This window comes from Zea mays, chromosome 1 (assembly GCF_902167145.1).
Source record: "Zea mays cultivar B73 chromosome 1, Zm-B73-REFERENCE-NAM-5.0, whole genome shotgun sequence".
Classification (NCBI taxonomy): domain Eukaryota; kingdom Viridiplantae; phylum Streptophyta; class Magnoliopsida; order Poales; family Poaceae; genus Zea; species Zea mays.
The window spans coordinates 62,653,082-62,665,892 of record NC_050096.1 but is presented as its reverse complement, the minus strand read 5'-3'; the positions used below and the strand labels follow the sequence as shown (position 1 = coordinate 62,665,892).

The window sequence follows — 12,811 nt, the reverse complement described above, 5'->3', positions numbered from 1 at the left end:
GTTTGATTTTTTGGTTTCTTGGCTGTTACGCTTATCCTAACCGATCGCTACAAAATCTCAACTGATTGCGAGATTTTCGTGGGTGGATAAGCACGGGGGTCGCGGACTCGGCCCTATAAAAGGAGCCCGGCAGCCAGCCTCCAATTCATCCCAGATCCCAGTTCGCTTTCGCCTCTCTTCATAGCTGAGCCGCCTTTTTAGTTCCCTTCGTCCCGACCGCAGAGGTGCATCTGCGATCAGGAGAGCAGGTCTCCGGAACCCTTCGTCTTCTAGATCCTGCACCGGGAGAGGGCGAATAAGGTTTTTGGGAAGCGTCTTCACGCGACTGCTCGTGATCTTCTGACATCGTCGACCCAGCTGATCCTGGCGCGCGCCAACAATCAGTAAGTCTAATCAGTACGCATCATCTGATTTGGCTTTTATTTCAGTTCTTCTGATTTGGTCATGATTTATATTCGGAATTTAATTTGGAAATTGTCTAATTATTCAACAACAGTCCCACACCGTCTGAACAAAAAATTCGTGTAATCACGCCAGAGTAACAGCTGATGTGAATGACGAATCACGTAGAGTAACAGCTGCTTATGATAATAGATTCATCTCACAGCCAGAGTAGCAGAATGCAGGCACGCACACATGCTCAATAAATCTTATTCGTCGTACTTCCCGCAGTTCCATGACACGAGAATCTCAAGATGATCTAGGAGGAGCCAGGACTGAACTTGATCGAGACGCTATTCACGCAGTGGCGCTCATCAGTAGGTGTCTTGAAGCCTTCACCCTTGAACACATGGCCCAGATGGCCACCGCAGGCTGCACATGTGATCTCTACCCTCCTACCATCAGGATCTGGCTGCAACGATGAAATGTAGGTATAAGCATTTGAAACAGAGAGAGGGAGGTGTAAGAGATCAAATAAACGGTTTACAGAGGCAGGCTTACTGTTCGGTTTATGGCTCCTGGAAGCCCCTCAAAGAATGCAGGCCAGCCGCAGCCAGAATCAAATTTTGTGGCGGACTTGTACAGGGGAGTCCCGCAGCCAGCGCAGTTATAAACCCCGTCGCCGTAGAATTTGTTGTACTCTCCTGTCCCGGGTAACCTGGACATCAATGTGAGCCTAGCTTGAGAACAGGTGTTTCATTACTATGGGGTCATTTACATGCCGAGTGACAGGTACGATGGTATTTTCCTGGGGCAAGGTCCAAAGCCTCCAAGGTAACAGAAAAGCACGGTACTGGAATTGCCAGTATATGATTTCTTTCCTTCCAACACCTTATTAAGGGTTTGTTCGGTTCTACCCCAATCCGTATGGATTAAGGGGGTTTTAATCCCTAGTAAGTCAAAATCTCTCTCAATTCGTATCAATTCCCTCCAATTCATATGGATTGAAAATAACCGAACAAGCCCTAACTGGGAATCCATGACTGAACATAGCCTGAAGAGCTTGATAAAGCATTCACAGTTACACACACATGTAACTGCTCCACTCTTCTAATAGAGGTTAAGGTTACAGCTCACAAATCAGCATCACCATTCGAAATTTGTAAATTTGCATGTATAGGCGGTAATTACTAACGACTGTTCAAAATTGTGCTATAATTTTACCCACAAGATATTCCAATGATAGTCAACTGACACTTGGATCAACAGTGTTTTACTTCCAATCAGTATTTCAAATCACAGGCTATGACATCTGGCTACCTGCCTCCTCAAACAGCTAATCGCCAGATATATCTGGCTTTAGCAGCTAAATTGTACATGGGGAGCAAATAGCTAAATCCTCCTCAAACACCTAGATCCGGAGATGAAATCCGTGCATCCAACACAACATATATATAGTGGATCCACAGGAAGAGGAACAATTTTGAACCTGTTATGATGTACGGCTAATCAGCAGTACTCTTCCAGCAGAACATAATGTTTCATGCTCTCAGCAGATCATATGTATTCCCTCCATTTTTAATTGTAAGTCACTGTTATGCACCCAGATGTAAGCGCTATCTAGGAAATTCAAAACAGAGCTGAAGTTCATAATGGAGGGAGTATTTTAGTTTGGCCACTGCAATTGCTCAACTCACGTGTCAACAGAGCAGAAACAGTTGTTGCTACTTCTCTATTTTTGTTTGGGCAGAACATAAGTCCATGTGTTTCTCTTAAACCAAGAGGCCAGTCGTGTTAAGAAAATGAGAAATCGAACTATAAGGATATGTCTGCACTCAGATGCAGACGTAAACCGTCACTACAAAGATGTCGGCATTTTTTTTTGGGAACGTATCCTGTGCTCATGGAGCACTTGTGCTCATATGAACACTTTCTAGTGCCTTCATTTCTCATCCAGGGGGTGAGGGCAGCAGTGGCACACATAAGAGACAGGCGGCGCGGCGCAACAAGGGTGACACATAGAAGAAACTAAGAAATGTCTATTCACACTTGGATGAGAAACGAAGGCACCAGATTTAAAGTGCTCATATGAGCACAAGAGCTCCATGAGCACATGATACGTTCCCTTTTTTTTACTCTCTAAATTCATTTTATATCAGAAGTCAACCTGAAGAAGTGGTCTTGCAAAACAAAACCGAAACTGGAATAGTTTGAGGTGGGGACTTGTGCAACCCTCGATGAACTAGACGAACGATAACTTCAACACGAGCTAGAATTCCTCCGTCGGCAACTCCAGGAAGGGTTCAAATTTCAGTAATTTCAACCAAGGAGTGGCCATGGCCCCTGACATCGAAGTCAACGGCCACTAGTATCAGACAGCGGACATACGAAGAGAATCCGATCGGATTGAATCGATCCATGGACACGGGAAGTAGATCAGAGGAACAACAGCAACCTCAGCCAAATATGAATCGTCAGACTCACAGTGGCAGTCGCTTAGGGGGGGAAGAGAGGAGAGAAGGTAGAGTACTAACTCGGTGCCCTTGAGGCGGAGGATGCGGAACTGCTCAGGGGAGAGTACGACGCGCCACTCCTCCTCGCTCCTCTGCTTGTTGTTGTTCCCCGACGCCATTGCCGCGGCCGGAAGGAAGAGAAAGCACCGGGCCCGCAAACGCCAGGACAGCAGAGGAGGATATGTACGAGTACGAATGACTATGATGCAGGCACCGAGGCACGTAGTAACGGCAGACACACTTTCTTTTTGTCACTAACTAGAACATGGGGCGCCCTTTCGGGCGCCTTATCAGGCAGTAAGTAACACCTAATTATACGACAATAGTCACATACACATAAGATATATTGAATAGTATATAGAATATAATAAGACATACAGTAAACCATTGTATACAATCAGGTTACATAAATGGTAGGCGGATCATAATCCAACCATCAAGACTTCTGTCTAAGCTACACTAAGCGCTTGGTGTTCATGACTGATAGAACACCACTGCTGCCATTTTTTGAGACAACAGATGCAAAAGCAGCATACAAACATAATTCATTTAGAACTAGGTCATTGCCCGTGCGATGCGACGGCACACAATCACAACAATAGAGAGCTATATTTTTAGAAACCGCAAGAAAACATTTAGTCTTTCGTGGTCACGGCATACAAAATCGAGATGGAAATGAAAAAACAATGTGAGTTTCAACTACAAAACAAACATCAAGAATAAAGGACAGTAATTATAACACTATATACAATAGTTAACAACACACGTTTGTCGAGCGAGCGTATGCGCGGAGCTAGCACTCTTCTAGCAGGCGCATCCACTCCCTGCCTGCTGTTGCTAGTTGGATTGGTCGGTCCTCCTACTTCATTAAGAGCATCTCCGTTCCCAATAGGGCCACGACGATCTTGCGAAATAGCGACTGTAGCAACACAAATGAGAAAAGAATCGATGAGATGCAGTGTGCGCAACAGTATGCGCAACACGGTACATCAAAGAGTCTAAGTGTCTATATAGTTGCCTAATTGGAGAATACATTATGCATCAATAAAAAATAAATAGATATAAACTTCAAGATTTTTAGTTGTTTAACTTGTATTACCTAAAGTGTGGCATTTAGATAACGTACCTCACTGTATCAGCCCAGTTACCAAAAGGGTGGTGCATTAGAGTGCTCATATTCTTGTCACCCTTGCACGTTGCAAATACACGTGTGTTGGGCCATTCATTGTAGCCATGACTTTTGATTATTGTGTCTGCTTTAAAGTGTTACTCTGGTTTGGGCCTTTTGGCATCTGTGATTACCATATATATTATTTTATTTCTCATATTGCAAGGCACACAACAAAAGGAAGGGAATGCACCAAGTCATGGCAGATCAGTGCATATAAACTTTTTGCGTACCTCGACACATGTCAATGCATATTGAACATCACTGTCTAAAATCTGGTAATGGATGACGAACCTGACACTGCATGATACGAAGCACAAAACTCAATGTGGATAGCTAACCTTGGATGTGCCCATCATTAAAGATACTACTGCAGGTGTTTAGATTAAGGTTCTGACTTGCTAACTGATCATAGAGTTTCTGTAAAAATAGGGACCACGACCCTTCTTATTCTTTTAATGAAGATATAGGTCTCTTCTCTTGGTCGAGCTTAGTAGTAAAAAAATGAAGATATGAGAGTAAAAAAGAAAACAATGTTAGCGGGTTTACATTATCACCAATAGATTATCAATAAATATGGTATTTATTTTTTTATCAGCCCAAAAATATGCGATATGATTTGCCTGCCAACCAGTCAACCCAGTAGCTTGCAATATTTAAAACTCTGTTTGTTGTAAAATTTGGGACTGTGTTTACCAATGGAGTTTGGTATTCACTCAAAGTTGTGTTTTTTATGGTGACACTCAAAATTAGGTTATGTGTAGGTTTTTAATGTTAACTTGTTTGGAGAGATTCTATATGGTTTTCTTGCAAATCGACAGTTCTTTCCCCAAATTTTGGTCAAAAGAAACCACATCACCGATAGAATTCAGATCCCATTTATCGGTCACCTCCAATGAATGTTTTCTATAATTAAGAAAGGAGACCGAACATGGGCCATATATGCTTTGTGTGTAGAGGCTGTGACATTGCCTTTTTACTCCTATCTAAGAAAGGACACTGATTGTGTTACTCAGAGAATGGAGCTTCATCATGTAATGGGGGGGAGGAATGGAATTTCACCTTTTTGAACTTGCTGGCATTGCAAGAACATTGCGTTGTTCCAAGACTTGGCATAGCTTGCTCGGTGAAATGTGTGGATCCACGATATCGAAGAACACCTTATAAAAAGTAAAGGTATGTCATATGCTGGACCTTTCCGGTTTACATTGTGGAAAATAAGGAAAATATAGCGCGCTTCATCTTTGACACTGACCATATTGGTCTCGACCGAAGATGAATCCACCGTGAACTGTTTAATTTTCGTCAGGCCCTCTGGGAAAACAAAGTAGAGTTACAAGTTCAGGAACTCGATCTAACAAGGATTTGGTTTCTATACCATGAAACCAGCAGTGTCTTGCTTTCCTTGTATGCATGTTTTTTTGGAAGGTGTGTCAAAAGCTTTGCTGAAGTTTTATTAGTAGAATAAAGAAAAGAGGTTATATACAATAGGAAATCTTGGATATGCATGTATTAGTGAAGGTGTTTCAAAGCAGAGGGGATGTTCAGTGTTTGTGAACTGTGCACAACAAAAATGAAGTGAAGTTGGACTCAAAAGAAAGAAAGAAAATACTACTAAATTTTTGAAACCTGCCAAGGCTTTAGCCTTCCTGTGATCATCCGCAAGCTTTCCCACGGTGTCACGAACAGCAACATAAGCAGCAGCACAAAGAAATCCAACCTGTCTCATCCCACCGCCTAGGGTCTTCCTAAGAATTCTAGCCTGAAAAGGGTGGTAACGTTTTCAGATTCCCACTGCAACATGGTCTCTGCAGTTTAGACTTGAAACAGAGAAGTCGACCAAACCTTGTCGATGAAGGCCTCTGAACCAACAACAACTGATCTGATGGGTGCGCCTAACCCTTTAGATAGGCATACCTGCGCATATAATGTTTCAGAGAAATAAGTAGAATCACCGCCCGCATATGTTACTACCTGAAGCAGGTCATTTCATACTCATGCCTGTTGCGAATTGACCGCAGAACCCAGCGACTTGAGAACGTACCGAAACTGAGTCGGCAGCTTTTACAAGTCTATGTACAGGAACTCCCAGTGCCTGAAGCATGGAAATGTATTTCGTAAGCAGGTGTCCCTGCGGCTGGGAGTGTGGGAGTGTGTGTGTTCAGGTGCTTACCACAGAGGCATTGAAAATACGAGCTCTGTTAAACTTAACAATGCAATCCCTAATCTATAAAATTAAAAGGTGGCATCAACAGCCTGCAACTCACACATCTCCAATTTCACACAGACACACAGCAAAAAGAAGGATTGGGATGTAATCGGGACTCACCAGATGAAAGTGAAGGCGCGCAGACAGATGAAAGGGAAGGAGCGTAATGGGCTGCATTTGGTTGTGCTCTCCTAAACCTTATCCATCCAGCATAGCTCCTCGCCCAGTACCGCCTCTGGACTCTAATAGAGCGAACAAACTCCTATGTGGTTCAAGTGGTCAGTAACCACAAACAAGACAATGAAAGAGAAATTTGGTGACTGCAAGAATGATTTCATAACGAAAGTTGGTTTAACTAATCAGTAATAACCAGAACCGAATTTGCAAAAATCATAAAGTAAAATTATAAAAGAATGCCACAATTCACAGAACAGCTTACAACAACAGAGCAAGAAAGAAGAATGATGAGGCCTACATAGACCAAACATCATTGATGATCATATTATTGAATGATTTCTGTAGGTAAAATGTTAGCTCAAGAATAAAAAATATCATTTTTTAGCTCGGAGTCAATACTCCAGATAGTTATACAGCTGAACAAAGGTGAAGAGAACAGAGTTAACTTCTTATGTAATATAGCTGATTGTAACACAAGTAGCCTCTTTTTATGAGTCCTCACACAAAGACAATGTATGCAGATAAACAGAATAAAAACCTTGTTATCTTTAGGATACAAATTTGAAATTTTTGTAAAATATGCCAGCGTCCCTTTTAAAAATAGCACCATAATGAAAGAAATGTGTATCAAAAACAGCAAGAGACATCATCTGATAAGCAATGCTGGGCACACCTGAGTGTAATGGAAGTCAACTTGAAAAATGTAAATACAATAGTTTTTGCACTCTATATGCAGGAACAACCATACTATGGCTTGATCCACTTGAAGCTGCAATCAACTGAGCACATAGAGCTACTAAGCAACAGGTAACAACAGATCTTACCCCCACATGTGAATAAATCTCATTTTAAATAGTAGTAATACTTCTAAGCATGTTGTATGCGAAACGATCCGAGTGAACAAAAATGAACTAAAATGACATTTAAAATAAAGACAATTAACAGATCTTACAGAATTTTGGATGACGCCTCTCTTTTCTCCTTGAGTCAATTGATGTCATGTGCCCGCGGCATAGTAGTCATACAACATCTTCAGCAGTTTCACCTTAGCAAGCTTGTCACATTTGTGATTTGTGATCAGATCCATTTGTGATGTCTCTGTCCAAATAATTTTTAGTTATTTCCTAGTTCATCAAACAACAAACAGGTTCTTATATATGTCAAGGCATGTATTCTCAATTCCAATTTCCATCAATAGAACCATTTACTATTCCTTCAAGAACTAATATAGATTGAGATGGACTGATAGTTTGAAACAGGTCAAATAATAAAGATAAAAAACGTAGATACAAGTAGTGAGACAAAAACTGCAGAATGGTTCAAGAAACCAGAGTCTTTGGGATAGCATTATTTTGAGGAATTTGGTATGAATAAATGTTGTAAGGAAACAAACCAATCGAAGTGATTATGACTACACCAAGAGTTAAAATGATAGTCCTTGTACATGACCGCTGGTACAAAACACACACATGGGCAGGAACCAGGCAAGTTGAGTCCAAGGGAATGACATTTTAACTTTTTTTACTGGATGATCAGCAGGATCACTCATAGGGCATGATTGCTAAAGACTACATGACAGCAGTGGAAGGGAAGTGAGGGATGGTGGAGCTGATGGCAAGATCTTCCAAGCAGCCTGAAAAGGCGAAAGGTGCAGCGTTAGAGTGAAACAGAAATGAAAAAGTTTCTTGCAGATAAAGGCTCATGGTGTTAAGAGTGAAATAGAAACAAAAAAATGTTCTTGCTGATATGAGAAATTATTCAAAAAATGTTAACAAATGCATAAGAATTATTAAAGGCCAGAGATGAGGCAGGCCAGGTTTACTAAATTTAGTAAACTACACTACACATTTGTTGACTCGTGCATTCCCTTCCTTTGTTGTGTGCCTTGCAATATGAGAAATAAAATAATATATATGGTAATCACAGATGCCAAAAGGCCCAAACCAGAGTAACACTTTAAAGCAGAAAATGGTACATTACACTCAACACCTGATAAATTGCACCTTGATAGATTTAGATTTAGATTGCCGTGCATCCACAAGAGCGCTTTGTTGGGCGCACCTTTCGTTTATCATCCTCAAGGTGCATATTCATGACAATAATAACAAATTAGTAGTAATCAACTGAACTGAAAATTGCATCAGGATGTTAGTCTTGAAATGCTAAGCAAACATAAATATGGTAATCAAGCAATACAATTTTTTAAATGGGGATTATGTCTAAATTATTTGGTCCATTTAAATGCTAAGCAAAACAAAGTAGATAAGTAACTTTCCAATTACAGATATTCCTGAATAAACAAAGGTCAAGAAACACCAGTAATCATAGCATGGGCACCCATATAAACAATAATTACATTTTGCTAAAGCAAGTGAAAGGATAGTTTCAACAACTATTAGGAAAACACATCAAAAAGGTAATAGTACAAATAAATAATCAAGAGCAGTAAACCTTAGTTTTGGTGCTCTTCTTGCTCTTCTGTAGTTTCAAGTACCTCTCATTAATCTTGTTTGCACTGCCCATCTTCAAAACACATGTAGTTAATTACATAGGTTGTTCTTGGCCATGTCAGTAGACTGGTATGAAGCGAGTAATTTGGATGTGTCGAATTGGTAACAGTACCTTCTATTCTTATTCGCCTTCCTCCTCTTTCTCTTCCTCCTCACTTTCTGGTGAATATATATATATATACTTCTGGGCTTTCATGGAGTGTTAGATGATCTAGATCCAAGAGTTATGCCTGATATAATTTATGTTTCTACTAAATCACAAAATGACCCTCGTACCTTCAGCCAGTGTGTTGCCCACAAAGCCAAGGCCAGCAGCCCTTCTTCTCCACCACACGTGTCCTGCACCCAACAGAAGCACAAGCACAACCAACAAGTAGGCCAACTGAGGATATAAAACACAATTCCCAGTAATCTTGCACGGGAAATTGTACTTCAGTGAGTGCACCGCGGTATACCTAATTCCCAGTAATCTTGCACTTCAGTGATCATCTTGATGGGGAGAATTTTCACATCACCAAGCAATATATAAGGCATTTACACATCACCAAGCAATATTTTCACTATAGAGCATTTCGACATACACAAGGTGAGCACACCAGTAGCTCTCAGCCGACCAAACCCAAAGAAGTTGCTCCTATTTCCATGTGCGATGTAGGTAACCGATGCAATTTTTTGTGGGAATAGGAGAAAATCTAGGTTACCTTGATGGGGAGAACGGTGCCTCGTTGGATTGCTCGCCCACGCGGACCTAGAGGTGGACGCGGGTGGAGAAGAAATAGGGTGACCGCTTGAGCATCTCCACGAGTTGCTTCCCGTCGGTGGTGAGGAGCTGCCGGTGGGCGACTCCGTTCCCTGGCACAACGCTCGACGATGACCTTGTCGTCCTCCCCCAAGTCGGAAATAGGATGAAGAGTGGGCGTGGGCGCAAGGAAGAGGATGAGGACGGGGATGGCCACCAAACGCAGATCTGACCTGACCCAAGTGCGGACGGCGACGGAGATCACGGGCGAGGGTGGTGAAGACGCGGCAGCGGAGATCGCGGGCGGGGGCGCGCGGATGAGGATGAGGACGGGCCGCCAAACGCAGATCTGACCTGAGGATGACGACGGGCCGCCAAGCGCGGATGAGGATGAGGACGGGCCGCCAAACGCGGAGACGTGGCGGCAGAGATCGTGGGAGAGCGTGGGCGGGGGCAGGTGGGGGCGCGGTTGTGGACGCCTTCGACATTGACGCCCGTGGTTGACGGGGGCGAAGGCGAGGGCACCATGGCACCGAGGGGGTGGGGTTGCGTGCATCACGCCGGGGGAGGGAGAGGGGGCGCGGCCATCGCGCCGTCGGGGAGGAGCCGCGATCTGCACCATTGGGGACTGGGGAGTATCGCGCGGAGGGAAGACACGGCAGAACCGTGCACCACACGCGGCTGTGGACGCCTACGCTACTGTTTTAATTAGTAGTAGAGATTTGAACGGATCCAAAAGTAGCATACACACATAGTTCATTACCAATCTAAGAAACACGTAAGCAAGTACTGCTTGCAAACAAAAGCGCATAATCTGTTTGTCGGGCAATGATATTAGTATCACAAGTGACATTTTCGATGTTCACTAAAGCGCCAAGTTTTCTCTTTTCTGACTAAACGCCATCTTCGCTACACCTGCGAAGAAAAGAAGCTCTTTAGGAATCCTCTAAAAATGACATACAAACGATAGATTGGTAATACTGTGAACAGGGTCCACTATTGAAAGAATCAAGAATAAATGACGCATATGGCATGTCTAGTGATTCTACATTGCAGAAGTTGATTTTGAAACCTATACTTGTCTCTATAGCTTAACTAACGCAGGACGTGATGAATTTTTGCTTGTTAGAGGCAATTCGGCAATCCAAAATTCACATACACTTGATCTAGGTCTAATACATGACTACAGAAAATGGCCCTTCTTTTGCAAATAGCACAGCTATGTTGGAATTAAATTGGTTTCTGGTTGCATAGGGCATAAACATGCACAAGTGAAATATTTCTCATAGTTCCATATCATAGGAAGATGTAAAGAAACAAACAGATAGTTCGAACCATGTTGAATGGGGCAGATTTTATTTCCGAGAGATCAGCTGCACACGGACACGAGCCAGAGGAGGGCCTACCAGAGCATAAGACAACAAGACGTGGATAAAAAGGTAAAATCTATATGCTATTGTGACATGATATTTTGTAGATGGTTGCTAATATTATCTGGGTCCAGGATGCTTAACGTTTTAAGTGCAAAGCACCCAGTCTGAGTCCAAATATTACTATGAAAATGACATGATATACACAACCATACTGAAAGAAAAGAAGGGCTTGGTTATACGGGCTCCAAGCTGCCAACCACTTACATGCGCTCTGACCTGTCCTTTTCCTGGTGGTAAGCTGTCGAAGGATGGTTTCCAGCTGTGTTTTCCCAATAGTTAGTTCACCACCACGGCAAGGAAAGGAAACAGAAGGATAGAAAACATAATAAAGATAGAAATTTGAGCGGTTTAAAACGATATTTGATCAAGAAATTTCAAGCAATACACACTCGAGTAAGCAAACAATATTAATCTCCAGCTTCCTATATAGAAAGTGAATGTTAATGTTACTAACCTTAGCTTCTAAAATCTCCAGGCTCAGAATCCCTCTAGAAAGTATTTCGAACCCAAGTTATTTCAAGCAATACACACTCGAGTAAGCAAACAATAAGCGAGAGAAGAGTCGACTTTATCTAAAAGCAATTATGGTACTATGGTACAAACTAATGGTTTGGTTTGAAATCAACACCAAAAATAGGCCTTTCAATTCTTGTCTTACATTCTTTTAAAGACCTGATGCTCCTCAATTAGTTATGCAAATTGAGAATCACAGGAGGCAGCTGAAGCAGTCAGTAACAAAATACAAAACCAAAAAAAACAGAACACAATGATTCATCCAAGACACCATAATCATCGTTCTCACAAGCATAAGTATAATTGTATGATCAGTGCCTTCAATAGTCTTGAGAAGAGGGTCATTTTTTGTTGCTAGATGGCCAGGTTCAACACATGCCCATGTATATTGATTATTGAATGATGCTTTGCTCGGGCATTGAAATAAAAAGTTTCCACTACTCCTAAACATGAAGTATATTTCATTTGTTCTCAGCTTGATTTATGAACAAATTTCGTGCATGTACTGTTGAGCGTTTTCCTATGTATTTAGCAATTTTCTTTATTTTGAACTACTCAAGAAAATATTATCTTATTGATGATGATTATTCGAATAGAAAGGCTTTCTAAAAGCTTGCCCAATTTGAGCACCTGCCAAGGGGTGCTTTTGGCCATTGTAATATACTACATATCATTGAAGTTAAAAATACCCTATGCAACCTCTGGTCGCGTATACATATTTCCACCACACAAATCTGGACCTTTTTAGCCAATCAAAACAAAAGGAACATAATCATAGATTGTCGCTCTTACATTACATCACGACGACTAAAACCATTAGCATTCTTGTCAGCTCCTATACACAAGATATGCAAGCTGAAACACGAATTGGATTGTATAAAGTCTGACCTTGTCAGCAGCAGCCTGTAGAGTCTCATGGTCACCCCATTGACTGTTTCTGTTAGTTTATATACAAGAAAAATGTCATGTTAGAACAAGCATCTACATGCACTTATTCTAGGTTCCATTATAAAAATTGCTTGGCACGGTGTGGAACTAACCATGCACTTATTCTAGGTTCCATTATAAAAATGTACATACTGAGGACCACCTTTTTCCCGACTATAAAATCATGATAAATTTCAATGGTACTGTTGTGTTCATTTAATTTCACCATGGTATGTTACAG

General features: G+C 41.7%; 2 protein-coding genes across 45 annotated transcripts; both read right to left on the bottom strand.

The window, feature by feature from the left end:
• Window positions 1–434: 434 nt before the first annotated feature.
• On the bottom strand, window positions 435–3,121 carry LOC100281999 (uncharacterized). The gene is given in 3 exon segments (NM_001154914.1): window positions 435–853; window positions 943–1,099; window positions 2,916–3,121. Coding segments are annotated over 3 exon segments (408 nt in total). The 5' UTR covers window positions 3,014–3,121; the 3' UTR covers window positions 435–700.
• A 363-nt stretch (window positions 3,122–3,484) lies between these two features.
• Window positions 3,485–10,589, bottom strand: LOC103635193 (probable low-specificity L-threonine aldolase 2). Of its 44 annotated transcripts, XM_035963837.1 has the most exons (17): window positions 9,931–10,371; window positions 9,660–9,810; window positions 9,414–9,518; window positions 9,235–9,297; window positions 9,071–9,142; window positions 8,900–8,971; window positions 8,452–8,524; window positions 7,401–8,081; window positions 6,392–6,533; window positions 6,236–6,289; window positions 6,107–6,157; window positions 5,908–5,979; window positions 5,692–5,824; window positions 5,318–5,376; window positions 5,125–5,222; window positions 4,296–4,362; window positions 3,567–3,813 (listed from the first exon to the last, which is right to left on the bottom strand). In XM_035963837.1, exons 9-17 carry the CDS (start codon window positions 6,446–6,448, stop codon window positions 3,754–3,756), a joined length of 651 nt encoding a protein of 216 aa, XP_035819730.1. In that variant the 5' UTR covers window positions 6,449–6,533; window positions 7,401–8,081; window positions 8,452–8,524; window positions 8,900–8,971; window positions 9,071–9,142; window positions 9,235–9,297; window positions 9,414–9,518; window positions 9,660–9,810; window positions 9,931–10,371; the 3' UTR covers window positions 3,567–3,753. The 44 variants fall into 44 exon arrangements, 19 of the variants coding, with proteins under 19 accessions (XP_035819755.1, XP_020401979.1, XP_020401977.1 ...); XR_004854885.1 differs by lacking the exon at window positions 6,236–6,289 and adding an exon at window positions 4,021–4,186 and having other exon boundaries at window positions 3,485–3,813; window positions 9,414–9,810; window positions 9,931–10,364; XR_004854897.1 differs by lacking the exons at window positions 6,236–6,289; window positions 9,414–9,518 and adding an exon at window positions 4,021–4,186 and having other exon boundaries at window positions 3,485–3,813; window positions 9,931–10,364.
• Between the last annotated feature and the right edge of the window lie 2,222 nt (window positions 10,590–12,811).

Excerpts from the sequence above, each read along its gene's own strand:
- LOC103635193 (XM_035963833.1), bottom strand. The coding sequence starts at position 6,448 with ATGCAGCCCATTACGCTCCTTCCCTTTCATCTGTCTGCGCGCCTTCAC. Across the intron at positions 5,825-5,907 it reads CAGAGGCCTTCATCGACAAG|GCTAGAATTCTTAGGAAGAC; the intron begins GTTTGGTCGACT and ends CACCCTTTTCAG. Across the intron at positions 5,377-5,691 it reads GAAGGCTAAAGCCTTGGCAG|AGGGCCTGACGAAAATTAAA; the intron begins GTTTCAAAAATT and ends TTGTTTTCCCAG.